The 16,320-nt window shown below is 42.4% G+C and overlaps 2 protein-coding genes across 4 annotated transcripts; one reads left to right on the top strand and one right to left on the bottom strand.

The window, feature by feature from the left end:
* Positions 1–5,271: 5,271 nt before the first annotated feature.
* On the bottom strand, positions 5,272–13,024 carry drap1 (DR1-associated protein 1 (negative cofactor 2 alpha)). Of its 2 annotated transcripts, none has more exons than XM_058781180.1 (7): positions 12,770–13,024; positions 12,000–12,139; positions 11,151–11,244; positions 10,949–11,068; positions 8,445–8,535; positions 7,297–7,388; positions 5,272–6,048 (listed from the first exon to the last, which is right to left on the bottom strand). In XM_058781180.1, exons 2-7 carry the CDS (start codon positions 12,103–12,105, stop codon positions 5,940–5,942), a joined length of 612 nt encoding a protein of 203 aa, XP_058637163.1. In that variant the 5' UTR covers positions 12,106–12,139; positions 12,770–13,024; the 3' UTR covers positions 5,272–5,939. The 2 variants fall into 2 exon arrangements, with proteins under 2 accessions (XP_058637163.1, XP_058637162.1); XM_058781179.1 differs by having other exon boundaries at positions 12,000–12,072; positions 12,770–13,020.
* Positions 13,025–13,199: 175 nt separating this feature from the next.
* On the top strand, positions 13,200–15,707 carry c07h11orf68 (chromosome 07 C11orf68 homolog). Of its 2 annotated transcripts, none has more exons than XM_058781177.1 (2): positions 13,200–13,349; positions 14,343–15,707. In XM_058781177.1, the coding sequence occupies exon 2, from the start codon at positions 14,376–14,378 to the stop codon at positions 15,078–15,080; it is 705 nt and encodes a 234-aa protein (XP_058637160.1). In that variant the 5' UTR covers positions 13,200–13,349; positions 14,343–14,375; the 3' UTR covers positions 15,081–15,707. The 2 variants fall into 2 exon arrangements, with proteins under 2 accessions (XP_058637160.1, XP_058637161.1); XM_058781178.1 differs by having other exon boundaries at positions 13,214–13,297.
* The last annotated feature ends 613 nt before the right edge of the window (positions 15,708–16,320 follow it).

Genomic DNA, 16,320 nt, shown 5'->3' with positions numbered 1-16,320 from the left:
TTACTAACAGCTTGTGTCTGTAAAACAGTACTGTCAGGATTTACTAAAGATGCACAGTGATAAGTGACATGACGTGGCCAAGTATGGTGACCTATACTCAGAACTTGTGCTCTGCATTTAACCCATCACACTCTCTCTCTCACACACACACACACAGCAGTGGGCAGCTGTTCATGCTGCGGCGCCCGGGGTTCGGTGCCTCAGTCGTGGTATTGAACAGTGGTACTGGTTTGGAATTACACTCGCTAATTCGCCGTTTAGTAAAACTGGCCCCAAATATCTTGTGTTTGAGTGAATAAAGCAATCTCGTAAATCAAATGAGAATCATCAAGAATAATGATTAAAAAGCAAAAAAACATGTACTTTAAACAGAGCTAAATTCAATCAAATCAAATTCATCCATTGAACACAATTTAATTTGTTTTGGTTATAAGCATCTGTATAATACTTGATTTTGCAGCAGTTTTTTTTTTTTTACTATAATTTTTTAACCTTAATTTGTAGTAGTTTTTTTTGTATGTCTATTTTTTTTTAATTAATTATTTAGTTTTAGTATTTTTATTTAATTAAAAGTGAGAAATATCTTAGCAACTAGGTGAAATAAAATAAGTTTCTATATATTTTATTTACTTAACATTAATTTGACTTCAAGTGGTTGTAGTTCCTGATAATCAGTGCATTCTAGTGTGCAGCACTATACTACATGCTTGTGTTATTAAAACCCCTCAGCACTCAAGAAACGATCGTTTTCTTCAAATGTGCCACTAAACCTCATGTGATTATTCAGGGCTAACCAGACACACACACGAAACCGTCTCGGGATCACAGCGAAATCACACAAGGGTTAATAGAGTAACAACTCACTGTTTGAATGGTTTCTGACCACTGGACCCATGAGGAGGAAAGCACATCGAAAGAGCAAATTACTGAAACCTCAAAGTTTATTTCACTCATACAAAATCAAGAGAATGTTAAAAGCGAACAGATGAGAGAAGTCACCTGACTCTCTCCAGCTTCACAGCAAACATTAAAAGAGTCTAAAGATATAAAACAAAGGGGAAATCATCTATACAAATGTGCATCGCCCGGGGAAATGAACAGAGAGTGTGTCTGAAACAATTAAAGACGCATCTGATGAACAACCTGGAACAGAATGAATTAAAAACTGCATGAAAGTGCCGCTAGACAGTTTAATCGCTGCAAGAGAGAAGCTTTAATCGTAAAACTAGCTTAAAAAGGACAAAAACCAGAAGCACAAGTCACAAAAGCAAAAGAACAGAACTGTTCGCTCTGCATTTCCTTACAAAACAACTCAAGGAGCATCTGCTGCTAAAACCAACCAAAACATCTCCTGGACTTCCTCAGACGCGAGTGATGTGCTCTTAAAACATGACCGAAGACGGAGAAGAACCAAAGAAAAGTGCAAGAAAACATTATAATATATATATATTAATCTGAGCTACTTGGAATTATTTTGGGTGTTTCTGATAATGACTGTATAAATTAGGTTAAACAAAGGTTTTTAATAAAGGTTTGCAATTGTTTTATTGTTAAAATCCTAATGAAAAGCCATTAAATAGTCTAATACATTTAAAATACAGATACATGCTGGAAAAAGGCTTTTTTTTTTTAACTTTGTAAATTGTTATTATTAAAGCCTATTGTTATGTGACAGAAGCTGCCTTTAAAAGTGTCTGTTGTAATCACACTGGGAAATATTAAATATTAGTGTGGCTAGGCCTGATGTCACTGTATTTTACACCAGAACAGGAGTGTGATTCAGGAGCATCAGTCTGATTATTATTAACAGCTTTCTGTTCTCCAGGCCTTTGATGGTTGTCCCTCTGCAGCCGTGCACACACCAACTCAATCACACACGTGTGAAAACACATTCATAAATGAGACGGTGTTTTATTTTCCACAGATGAAAGTGCTAACAGTGAAGAAACACAATATACTCACTCACACACCGGAGAAAAATAATAAATAAAATAAAAGAGTTTTCAAAGCTGTTATTTAAAATGATTACTGGAGCATTCAGTTGTTCTACTTTACTGAAATGTCACATTAAATTAATTATTTCAACAAAACACTAATTTGACTAAACATTTTTCAAAAGAGAAATGCTGTCTTATCTCGTCAGGGATGGAGACGTTTGATGCCTAGAACAAAACGGCCATATATTGTCTGATTTATTGGCACTATTAAAGAAAAGAGACACAGTCCTGAGTCATCATTTCTGCAGGAAGGATGCAGTTGTTTATATAGTGTGTCGGTCACAACTGAGCTCTGAATGCTCACACACACACACACACACACACACACACACACACACACACACACACACACACACACACACACACACACACACGGGTTAAAAACAACCCAGCACTGGGTGAAATATGGACGAACTCAGCGGTTGTGTTAAATATCTAATCCAACCTTCTGGGTAGTTTTATGTAACTCAACTATTGCTTAAAATGACTATATTTCTTGCCTATAATGAACCCAAAATAGGTTTGAAATAAACATTTATTAACATGTTCAATGAATGGACATTTATTAATAAGATGAATAAATAGTAAGTAAATAATAAACATTTTTTAAGTTATTAATAAATGTTCACCTTTTGTTTCCTGCTGATTCCTCTAGTAATTATGTGTCCGATTTTTTATTTAAAACCTATTTTGGGTTCATTTTAAGCAAGGAAAATAGTCATTTTAAGCAATAGTTGTTAAATAAACTACCCAAGGTTAGGTTAGACATTGAACCCAATCGCTGAGTTTGTCCATATTCGAGATGGTCCTCACTGCAGAACACAAGACCCAGGGGGCGAGATAGGAACTAGATCCAACTCCTCCCAACTTACATATACCTAAACCCACCCGTCTCCACCCCCTAATGCCTAAACCCACCGTCTCCACCCCCTGATCCCTAAACCCACCCCTAAACCCACCGTCTCCACCCCCTGATCCCTAAACCCACCCCTAAACCCACCGTCTCCACCCCCTGATCCCTAAACCCACCCCTAAACCCACGTCTCCACCCCTGATCCTAAAACCCACCCGTCTCCACCCCTGATCCTAAAACCCACCCGTCTCCACCCCTGATCCCAAAACCCACCGTCTCCACCCCTGATGCCTAAACCCACCATCTCCACCCCTAATGCCTAAACCCACCGTCTCCACCCCCTGATCCCTAAATCCACCCCTAAACCCACCCGTCTCCACCCCTGATCCTAAATCCACCCCTAAACCCACCGTCTCCACCCCTAATGCCTAAACCCACCGTCTCCACCCCTAATGCCTAAACCCATCGTCTCCACCCCTGATCCCTAAATCCACCCCTAAACCCACCCGTCTCCACCCCCTAATGCCTAAACCCACCCCTAAACCCACCCGTCTCCACCCCCTGATCCCTAAATCCACCCCTAAACCCACCCGTCTCCACCCCCTAATGCCTAAACCCACCCGTCTCCACCCCCTAATGCCTAAACCCAGCGTCTCCACCCCCTGATCCCTAAATCCACCCCTAAACCCACCCGTCTCCACCCCCTGATCCCTAAATCCACCCCTAAACCCACCGTCTCCACCCCTAATGCCTAAACCCACCATCTCCACCCCTAATGCCTAAACCCACCGTCTCCACCCCTGATCCCTAAATCCACCCCTAAACCCACCCGTCTCCACCCCCTGATCCCTAAATCCACCCCTAAACCCACCGTCTCCACCCCTAATGCCTAAACCCACCGTCTCCACCCCTAATGCCTAAACCCAGCGTCTCCACCCCTGATCCTAAATCCACCCCTAAATCCACCGTCTCCACCCCTAATGCCTAAACCCACCGTCTCCACCCCTGATCCCAAAAACCCACCCGTCTCCACCCCCTAATGCCTAAACCCACCCGTCTCCACCCCCTGATCCCTAAATCCACCCGTCTCCACCCCCTGATCCCAAAAACCCACCCGTCTCCACCCCCTGATCCCTAAACCCCCTGGATCTTTGTTCTGCAGTCAGGGGCTACTGTATATTTCACTTTTTAGGGTGACAAAGCTGCTTAACAGATGTTTAACCAGCTAAAATGAAAAATTCTACAAATGATTGTGTTAAAGTTCACACTGGTTTAATTCTTAATATCATGCATTTCCTCCGAGCATCAAAGACTGTTTGTCCTTTTGTGAGAGTTTGTGGAATATGTTTCTACCTTATTGTTATATATAATACTTTTGTAGACAACCATACTTAATTATTTCTCTCTTTTCATCTGTGTATGTGTATATATATATAGCCTAGCTAGAGGTTCTTGAAACCAGAGCAGGGGCCAGTTTTACTAACAGCTTGTGTCTGTAAAACAGTACTGTCAGGATTTACTAAAGATGCACAGTGATAAGTGACATGACGTGGCCAAGTATGGTGACCTATACTCAGAACTTGTGCTCTGCATTTAACCCATCACACTCTCTCTCACACACACACACACACACACACACACACACACACACAGCAGTGGGCAGCTGTTCATGCTGCGGCGCCCGGGGGTTCGGTGCCTCAGTCGTGGTATTGAACAGTGGTACTGGTTTGGAATTACACTCTCGCTAATTCGCCGTTTAGTAAAACTGGCCCCAAATATCTTGTGTTTGAGTGAATAAAGCAATCTCGTAAATCAAATGAGAATCATCAAGAATAATGATTAAAAAGCAAAAAAACATGTACTTTAAACAGAGCTAAATTCAATCAAATCAAATTCATCCATTGAACACAATTTAATTTGTTTTGGTTATAAGCATCTGTATAATACTTGATTTTGCAGCAGTTTTTTTTTTTTTACTATCATTTTTTAACCTTAATTTGTAGTAGTTTTTTTTGTATGTCTATTTTTTTTTAATTAATTATTTAGTTTTAGTATTTTTATTTAATTAAAAGTGAGAAATATCTTAGCAACTAGGTGAAATAAAATAAGTTTCTATATATTTTATTTACTTAACATTAATTTGACTTCAAGTGGTTGTAGTTCCTGATAATCAGTGCATTCTAGTGTGCAGCACTATACTACATGCTTGTGTTATTAAAACCCCTCAGCACTCAAGAAACGATCGTTTTCTTCAAATGTGCCACTAAACCTCATGTGATTATTCAGGGCTAACCAGACACACACACGAAACCGTCTCGGGATCACAGCGAAATCACACAAGGGTTAATAGAGTAACAACTCACTGTTTGAATGGTTTCTGACCACTGGACCCATGAGGAGGAAAGCACATCGAAAGAGCAAATTACTGAAACCTCAAAGTTTATTTCACTCATACAAAATCAAGAGAATGTTAAAAGCGAACAGATGAGAGAAGTCACCTGACTCTCTCCAGCTTCACAGCAAACATTAAAAGAGTCTAAAAGATATAAAACAAAGGGGAAATCATCTATACAAATGTGCATCGCCCGGGGAAATGAACAGAGAGTGTGTCTGAAACAATTAAAGACGCATCTGATGAACAACCTGGAACAGAATGAATTAAAAACTGCATGAAAGTGCCGCTAGACAGTTTAATCGCTGCAAGAGAGAAGCTTTAATCGTAAAACTAGCTTAAAAAGGACAAAAACCAGAAGCACAAGTCACAAAAGCAAAAGAACAGAACTGTTCGCTCTGCATTTCCCTTACAAAACAACTCAAGGAGCATCTGCTGCTAAAACCAACCAAAACATCTCCTGGACTTCCTCAGACGCGAGTGATGTGCTCTTAAAACATGACCGAAGACGGAGAAGAACCAAAGAAAAGTGCAAGAAAACACGGGCTGGATCCACACGCTCTCGCTTCTGGGGCCGTTCATCCAAAGAAAAGAAAGAAACGCCGACTCAATAAAACAGCCTCAATAAAATAAGATTAAAAAAACCTAAAAGGTGTGTGTTGGAGGATGTGTGGGAGAAGAGCAGGAGAGCGAACAGCTAGGAGTCGTAGTCCTCCTCGTCCTCGTCCTCGGTCCGGAGCGGCACAGAACCAGCCGGGAGCAGAGCCATCAGAGACGCCTGCGGAGAGACCAGCGCCGCGTCCCCACTGAACACACACAAGATTAACAGATTTCAATCACATATAAAATTGCCATTATTTCACCAAGACAGTTTTAACAAAATAATGTGATCATATTTGTCAGACATACAGAAATAAAACGGGTCAGATATCTGTAACAGTACTAATAAATTGAATAGGTTTTAAATACACAAAATGTTCTATATTTGTCATCAATAAATCCAATTAGTTTCAGTTTATTTTATACAAACACCAGATATAATTTTTGATATTTTTTGCAGGACACTATAGTTTATGTAAGTGAGGAGAGCAAAATAAAGTGTCCTGTGACATTACACCCAAAAATTATTCATACGGTGAACTACCAGTAAATTTTGGGATCAAAAATGATTCTATTGTATTACTTTGAGCTGAGCGTGTTTTGCTGAAGTGTTTTTTCTTTAATTGCTAATGTGATCTTTTTACACGCAGACTGAACACAATGAAGCACTGCTTGGTAATTAGTTGAGCTAAATTGGTTTTATATAATTGTGTTCTTAAATTTAACAGCTGACAGATATTCAACCGAATTCATTACATACCTTTCTATCAAAGTTATCTGACTTTATCAAGATCAGTTTGTTCTGACGCAGTTTAACAGTTCTTCTCATATTTTATTACCATTTTCTAAACTATAGCGAATAAACTGTGATAATGTGAGAAATGTCGAAGGTGTCGGAATAAATTTTGGTTTGACTGTATGTGTATATACATATATATGTGTGTGTGTGTGTTTTTGTGAAAAGTCAGGATATAGATGTGTATAATGACGAGGGTATGGCAGGTATTACAAGGTGAAGGTGGCATCTCAGGACATTGACCCATGACCCCACTTTTCAAAATGCTTATAAATCACTCAGAATGAGGTTTTTGGGGAAAGTTGAAATGCACAGTCTCCTGTAAGGGGTAGGTTTAGGTGTAGGGTTGGTGTAGGACAATAGCACATACAGTAAGTACAGTATAACAACCATTACGCCTATGGAGAGTCCCCACTTTTCACAAAAACAAACATGTGTGTGTGTGTGTGTGTGTATATATATATATATATATATATATATATATATATATATATATATATATATATATATTATATATGCAAATAGCAAATCTAACACTATGCCATGAGTGCAGGAGACCCGTTTCATTAATGTATGACCCACATTAATTAATTAGTTTGTGTTAAAACGGTCTAATTCAAAGGCACAGAAATGTGGTCTGTGCTGGTTTGGGCTGTACCTGTGGAAGAAAGCTGCAGGCTGTGTGTTTGTGCTGGTTTGAGACGCGTCCTCGTCCTCCTCTCCGTCTGTCTCACTGTCCTCTGAATCATCCTGAACACAAAACAAAACACAAACATTCATGACTTTCATTCAAACCTTTGCAGCAAATGCACTGAGCAGGCTGCTTTGGAGTATAAATCACAGCATGTTTCACACGATGAAAATGTGACACACTGCTGGCCAAAATGCTAAAAATGGCTTTAAGTCAGTTATTTCTTTCTTCTGCTGTAGTGTGTCAGGAGGAACATTCATTTAGCCATTAATTGTAATAATCCAGTGATATCTTTGAGATCTGATCATCATCATCTGTCTGGAGTGACATGAAGAAACAGAACAAACTGAGACTAAATCCAGAAGAACTGTGTCTCTGCTTCAAGAAACCTGCGAAGCTCCTGAGAAACTCTGCTCGAGTGCAGCGAGGACAAAACCTGCTTTAAACACAAAGGATGCTCACAACTAATGTTGATTTAGTTTAGTTCATAGAAGTTAACTGATCAAGAAAATCTATTCATGACATTATTTTTGACAGCATCCTCATTTTACAGCATTTTACACAAGTGCCTCTAACTGTTAACAGCTCTGTAGCTCTGCAGGAGGTTTCTTGAAGCGTCTTGGAGACGTTGGATTTTTAATCCAGTTTTGTGTGGAGGTAAAGAGAGAGAGAGAGAGAGAGAGAGAGAGAGAGCCGATCCAGTGGATGGGGGTTATTAGGAGGCCGTGACTGATAAGGGCCAGCGGAGGGAATCTGACCAGGACCCCGGGGTTACACCCCTACTCTTCATGATGAGTGCCACGGGATTTTTAATGACCACAGAGAGTCAGGACCTCGGTTTAACGTCTCATCCGAAGGACGGTGCTTGTTGTCAGTATAGGGTCCCCGTCACTACACTGGGGCGTTAGGACCCACACAGACTGCAGGGTGAGCGCCCCCTGCTGACCTCACGAACACCTCTTCCAGCAGCTACCTAGTTTTCCCAGGAGTCTCCCATCCAGCTACTGACCAGCTCAACCCGGCTTAGCTTCCGTGGGTGACCGGTCTTGGGCTGCAGGGTGATGTGGCTGTTCATTGTGGGACAGAGTCTTACACAGCGAACAGGACTCATTTACCTCTTGCTCCGATTCGGTGCCAGAGAGTTTCTTGTCTTTGCCTTTGGCTCCAGCGCCACCGTTCTTACGTCCTGAGCCGGGCTTACGACCTCTGAAACACACACACACACACTTCAGCTGTGAAACCACACACACACACACACACACACACACACACACACACACTTCAGCTGTGAAACCACACACACACACACACACACACACACACACACACACTAGGGGTGTAACGATTCATCGATATGGATCAATACATCGATACGATGTCTGATGATACGATGCATCGATATCTGTAGTATAGATAGGCACCTTTATTTTGGCACTGTCCACATTTTCACATAATGTCCGTCTATTCATCTCGTTCAAACTCCCGTATCAGGGCTGGATATGAGGACTGCCCGAAGGCACAGAGGCGCTCGGGATTGTTGGCAGATCAGTCGAGCGCTGTGAGATGTTTTCTGCACACATCTGAAGCGCGCGCACACAGACAGAGTTTACACCGCACGAATACTAAATTGAGCTCTCTTCCGCTTTTTTGTGCATGGATGAATAAATACAGACAAAATTACATCAAAACACGTGTTTTGGCGAATATCCTAGTAAACGGTCAGTAAGGCGTATGTCTTAACGTAAACAGTTGAGAAAGAAAACGTATCAGTATATTACATCTGTGCTTTCTTTCTTAAAGTGAAAGCACACTAATTATAAATCTAATCCTGTCAAAGAAAACAAGTGCTCACTGCTCCTGACTAAATAACCTTTGTAACATCAAAAATGGCTCATTTATATTCAATTTATACAGCGAAGATGCAGTTATTTCACATTTGATTTATTTCTGCTGCACACCTGGAAATGTCTTTTAGACTGATCTGAAAAACCTGAAAAGCACTGTTTGTTGAACTTGTGTCTTTGTTCTGTTGTATTTATTTTCTGCTATTGCTTGTAATTCGGTTATCTGTAGAAAAGATTTTTCAGCACTGAGCCCATAGCAGCCAGAATTGTTTATTTTCTTAATTATTAAAAATGTAGGCCTATTTTGTTGTTGTTGTTGTGAATGTCCCGATTGAGGTACATGATGTAAAAATGTCAGATAAAGGTTCGTGTTATATATTTTGGTTGCATTTGTGAATTAAAATAGAATTTAAATAGGTATATAATATCATCAAATTGCATTTAAATAGGTATATAATATCAATCTATATACTCCTGTATCAAATCGAATCATATTGTATCATATCATTTTTTGAGATATCGGCAAATATCATATCGCTGGGTATGAGAATCAATATCGTATCATATTGTGATGAACCATCCAATTTACACCCCTAACACACACACACACACACACACACACACACTCTCTCACTTCAGCTGTGAAACCACGCACACACACGCTCACACAGGCGCACACTCGCTCACGCTCACACTCACACACTAGCGCTCTCTCACACTAGCACACACTCACTCTCACACTCGCTCGCTCACACACACACACACACTCTCTCTCACTTCAGCTGTGAAACCACGCACACACACGCTCACACAGGCGCACACTCGCTCACGCTCACACTCACACACACACACACTCTCACTTCAGCTGTGAAACCACGCACACACACGCTCACACAGGCACACACTAGCGCTCTCACACTAGAACACACTCACTCACACGCTCACACACACACACTCTCACTTCAGCTGTGAAACCACGCACACACACGCCACACACTCTTGCACACTAGCACACACTCACACACACACACTCTCTCACTTCAGCTGTGAAACCACGCACACACGCCACACACACACACACACTCACACTAGCACACTCACACTAGCACACTCACACTAGCACACTCACACTAGCACACACTCACACTCACACACTAGCACACACTCACACTAGCACACACTCTTGCACACTAGCACACTCTTGCACACTAGCACACTCACACTAGCACACACTCACACTCACACACACACACACACTCTCACTTCAGCTGTGAAACCACGCACACACACGCTCACACAGGCACACACTAGCGCTCTCTCACACTAGAACACACTCACTCGCACACGCTCACACACACTCTTGCACACGCTCACACACTCTTGCACACTAGCACACACTCTTGCACACTAGCACACACTCTTGCACACTAGCACACACTCTTGCACACTAGCACACACTCTTGCACACTAGCACACACTCTTGCACACTAGCACACACTCTTGCACACTAGCACACACTCTTGCACACTAGCACACACTCTTGCACACTAGCACACACTCACACTAGCACACACTCACACTAGCACACACTCACACTAGCACACACTCACACTAGCACACACTCGCTCGCTCACACACACGCTCACACACTCGCGCTCACATACACACACTCGCGCTCTCGCTCACACACACACACACACACGCTCACACACACACACACACACGCACGCTCACACACTAGAACACACTCGCGCTCTCGCTCACACACTCCTGACCTGCGCGGGATCTTCTCTCCCTCCGTGTGGTTCTCCTCTCCCTCGCCCTGCATGTCAGGAACCGCCGCCACCAGATCCTTGAGGAAGTCAAACTGCTGCTCCAGCTCAATGCACTGCTTCCTGCGCACACACACACACACACACATGAGGAACCGGGCCAGCGAGCGGCTGGAACGACACACGGATGACAGCTGTGACTCACAGGTGTGAGGTGGTCATGGTTTTGGCGTTGCGTGACTGTGTGACGTGACACGCTTTGGTCAGGAGCGACTCCAGGAACAGCTCCAGAGCACGAGCTCAGATCACGGTCAAGGAAAGAGCAGACACTGAGAACACACCAACACACACTTCTACATCCATGCAGCTCACAGACGCTTTACTGCTCTGAATCAGGAGAGAAATCTGCTCAGATCAAGCAGCGTTTACCAGACAAAACAAGTATGTGGCTGGATGTTGATGTGAGAGACAACAGCAGACGCACTTTTTCACTGGAAGAAGAGTTATGATGGATTATGGACTGCTCACGCTCAGATCATCAGAGATCAGGACGAGTGTGTTTCTTCATCAGGTTTGTAGAAATGTGTCTCTGCATCAGTGTCTCAGCAATGGATGCTCTGCAGTGAATGGGTGCCGTCAGAATGAGAGTCTGATAAAAACATCACAATAATCCACAGCACTGCAGTCCATCAGTTAACATCTGGAGAAGACAAAACCTGAAACACATCCTGCATTAAGACGTTTTAAACTCAAATACATTGAGTCTATAATCCATAGTAATGCTTCCTCCAGTGAAATAGTTTAGTTAGAAGTGTCTTAATGCTGGATGTGTCTTCTCCAGATGTTAACTGATGGACTGGAGTGCTGTGGATTATTGTGATGTTTTTATCAGACTCTCATTCTGACGGCACCCATTCACTGCAGAGCATCCATTGCTGAGACACTGATGCAGAGACACTTCTACAAACCTGATGAACCTAAAATACACAAGACAACATGTTGTGGAAGCAAAATAGCCCAAAAAACCCAACAAAGAGTGAGAGTAAAAGGATACAGATGATGACAGGAACCGCAGCGGCGACTTTGCCGATTTCTTCATCCGTCTGCATGATCTTCTTAATCCTGGCCTGCAAAACCAAACACAAAGACTCTCCAGTCATTCAGTCGCCGGCGTGCAGAAACCGAGCTTCATCTCTATATGAAAAGTGAAAGACGTAAGGCAGAGATCAGTCATGCGTGATGTGCAAATGTGTGAGAGTCTGTCTCCATCCTGATGTCAACACAAGCACATGTCTGACTGTATCTGACACACAATCACAAATCAACAAACTGGAGTCAGTCTGAATGAGCCCAGTGTGAACACAGTCTAAACCAGATCAGCTGAAGGATGGATCTGAAGTGTTTTCACACTAAATCGAGTTTGAACATACTGTTAAACATCAGATTGGATCAACAGTACAACACAGAAAGAGAGAGAGAGAGAGAGAGAGAGAGAGAGAGGAGGTTAGCTAGCATTCATGCTAACCCTCCTGATGAGCAAATCTCTACAGCAACCCTCACTAAAAGACTCTTATCGAGTAAATATGAAGGAAAACACTCCCTCACGTCATAGACTGATAGACTGAGTCAGATTAAACCGCAGATTAAAGCGGATTCACCGCAAACACACCGGTTTTAGCGAGCTAGCGGCTAACTGACTAACGTTAACCGAGCGCGCGTTTCTGTCGCGAACTTCTCTCGTGTTCGCTCATCTAAAGCGCATAACGTTGATCAGAAGCTCGTGTGTTTGCTCGGCTGTGTGATGTGAGGTGTGTCGGGGCTCACCGGAGGGAATCTGGCGTTGTATTTCTTCTTTTTGCTCGGCATCTCGGCGCACAAACGCGGCTCTGGCTCGGTTCCGTCGCAGTCTGCTGTCAAACTCAATAAATATGAAGGATAAACTCGCTGGATTCCCGCAGGTCCGTCGCTAAAACGATTAAAGCGCCATCATTGATCACCGTCCGTTAGTTTCTGCGATTTTTATCGGCATTTTACGGTGGATTTTTGCGGGATTTCTGGCTGCGCGAGCTCTCGCTGCTTTACGGTGCCTTTTGTGCTTCCGGGTGTTTAAATAAAGTTACAATGTCGGACATCGAAACAACTTAAAATAAAAACACATTTTTATAATAGAATTTAGTCAAAGATATAGATTAAGTATTATTTTTTATTATCTTTTTTGTTTTTGTTTTCCTTAAACACCAGCGCTTCACACTCCATAACGGGAGGTGGGGGAAATTAACCAATAGAAAACGACAACCGAGAAGCAGTAGAAGAAGAAGAAGCGGAAACCGGAAGTGTTGAGGCGGAAAGCGGGTGAGAGCCGCAGTGACGCAGCAGAGTTTTGCAAAGAAAAACACACAACAGAGTGAGAATTTTGCACTTTTGATACGTTTAATACGTCAGTGAACATATTAAAATGACGGTACTTGGGTTTGTGATGAACTGTGTGGTTTAGCGGGAGGCAGCGCATCAGTGAAGAGCTGGTGATATAAACACTGATAGAGAGACACAGCAAACCTGTGTGTGAGAGAGAGAGAGAGAGCTGCTTCCGGCAGCGTCGCGGTTCTGAGGAGAAAAGTCTGTTCTTCAGCAGAACGGCGAGAAAAACTCTTTAATTACTTTAATTATGCGACGCAAACAGAATTGCAAGATGTTAAGTCAGAATTCAAAGGGGAAAAATCACAGTTGTTAGATATAAATTTGCAACTGCAAAAAAGAAAAACAATCAGCATTGTGAGATATAAACTCAGCTGAGAGAATCTAAAGTAAAAGCTGTGAGATATAAATTTGCAATTGCAGATGAAAAATAAATAAATTGTGAGATGTAAAGTCAAAATGATGAGAAGAAAGTTAGAATTAGTGCCGTCAAACGATTAATCACATCCAAAATAAAAGTCTTCGTTTATATAATGTGTGTGTGTGTACTGTATAAATATAAATACACACATACTGTATATTTTTCAAGAAATATATTTTATATTTATATATTAAATATATTTATGATATAATTTATATGAATATAAATATATACATGTAAATATTTTCTAAATATATGCTGTATGTGTTTATATTTATATATTCATAATAAATATACACAGCACACACACATATATATATATATATGTAAACAAAAACTTTTATTTTGGCTGATTAATTGTTTGACGGCACTAGTCAGAACTGTAAGATGTAGGTTTTGCCGAGCTCCTAATAATAAACATGCAATTGCAAGAAAAAAATATATATTTGTGAGGTGTTGACTCAAAATGATGAGAAAAAAAGTGAACGTTAAGCTAGAGTCGTGAGGGGAAAGAAGTCCTTTACCGCTGCATTTACCAGATTTCTGTGTATGTTGTGGCAGAGTTAACAGAGAGACGCACAGCTTTGAGCCGCTATGACGGAGGACGAGCATCTCTCGGCCGAGGACTACGCCGCCGAGGCCATGGCCGCCGACATGGACCCCTGGATCGTCTTCGACGCCCGCAAGACGCCCCGCACCGAGTTCAGCGGCTGGCTGGAGTCCAACCGGCCCTCGCAGGTCAGCCGGCAGGGGCCCGGGGGCCCGGTGGGCTGGATCTCGGTGTGCGGGCCGCAGCACTGGAACGACACCGGAGACGTGGAGGGGCTGCAGGACAGCTGGGAGACGCTGCTGGAGAGCGGGCGCAGCGTCAGCTTCCACCCCATCAGAGAGCTGGCGCTCAATCACAGCGTGCTGAACGGCAAGTGGCTGATGCACCTGGACACGGGCTTCAAGGTGGACCACGCCTGGGAGAGCATCGCCAGAGCCGTGCTGGACGGCAGGATCAACTCGGCCAAAGTGAGTACTCGAGACCCGTGCTCCGACGCCAGGCACGTCATCTGCGTCTACAACCAGAACTTCACCGACGAGGAGCAGGTGATGCGCCTGGACGCCGCCATCCGCGCCGCCGGCGTCAAGTGCGTGCTGAACTACAAACCCAACGTCTACACGTACCTCGGCATCTACCGCAACAACCGCTGGAAGATCTGCCCCACCATCTACGAGAGCGTGTTCGACCTGGAGAGCGTCCCGCGCCGCTCGCACGTCGTCAACAAGGTCACCAACCAGGAGGTGACGTGAAGCTCTCGGAGGAGAGGGCGCTGGTGTGTGGCGACGACTGCGTGTGAAGACGAGACGAAATGTTGAAGGGCTTTGAGATTTTTGAGTTTTTCCTTTTAAAGGGTCTTTTTTATATTCGACAAGGCTGGTTTTGTTCATTGGTTCGTTTTGCCAAATAAATCCGGAGCGTTTCAAACGGTGTTTCTCTGTGAGATGAACATAACAACACAAAGCCAGAGATCTGCAGCGCTCGCCGAGATGAAAACTCAGAATAATGAGAGATTTAAACTAAATTACAGGAGAAAACCTGTTCCATGACGGTGTCTGAACAAACTCAGGGTTACAGGATCAGTTCTGAGTTGACCAAACCAGTCCGATTTCTGTCGACTCAGGCTTGATCCCGAGGTAATGACATCAGTAATGAGCAGCCAATCACAAGCCTCGAAACTGTGATTCGCTTCTGGTGCGAAGATTAAAAGATTGAACGATATGAAGGATTTAAACACATTTACACAACACGATCATGACAGAGGAAAACACCTTACCATTTGTGACCCTGGACCACAAAAACAGCCAAGTGTCTATATTTTTTTTAAAAATTGAGATTTATGCATCATATAAAAGCTGAATAAATAAGCTTTCCATTGATGTATGGTTTGTTGGACAATATTTGTCTGAGATGCAACTATTTGTAAATCTGGAATCTGAGGGTGCAAAAAAATCTAAATATTGAGAAAATCTCCTTTAAAGTTGTTCAAATGAAGTTCTTAGCAATGCATATTACTAATCAAATGAAGTTTTTATATATTTACGGTAGGAAAGTTACTAAATATCTTCATGGAGCATGATTTTTGGCATAAAAGACAAATGTATAATTGTGACGCATACAATGTATTGTTGGCTATTGCTCCAAGTATAGCTGTGCTGCTTATGACTGCTTCTGTGCTGCAGGGACACAGATGAGTGCAAGTAAAGGTTGTAAAAATAATATTTATAGGTATAAAAACACTTTAAAAATCTAAGCTCATATCTTAATAATTACTACAAAACTAAGCTGGCTTGTGTAATGGATTACGGGTATAATAATTATATAAACAATATAAAATAATTATAAGAAATAATCATCTCTAAAAATCAGATGATTTTATCTTGAAGTGTTTTACTGTGTAGCGTCAGAGAAACTGGGGGAGTGGCTTTATGGCTGAAGCTGATTGGTCAGGTTTGGGTTTGAGATCTGTGCAGTGTTACTATGGTGATGAAC

This window comes from Onychostoma macrolepis, chromosome 07, assembly GCF_012432095.1.
Source record: "Onychostoma macrolepis isolate SWU-2019 chromosome 07, ASM1243209v1, whole genome shotgun sequence".
NCBI classification, from domain to species: domain Eukaryota; kingdom Metazoa; phylum Chordata; class Actinopteri; order Cypriniformes; family Cyprinidae; genus Onychostoma; species Onychostoma macrolepis.
Note: the sequence above shows the minus strand (reverse complement) of the source record. Positions and strands in the feature narration are given on the sequence as shown.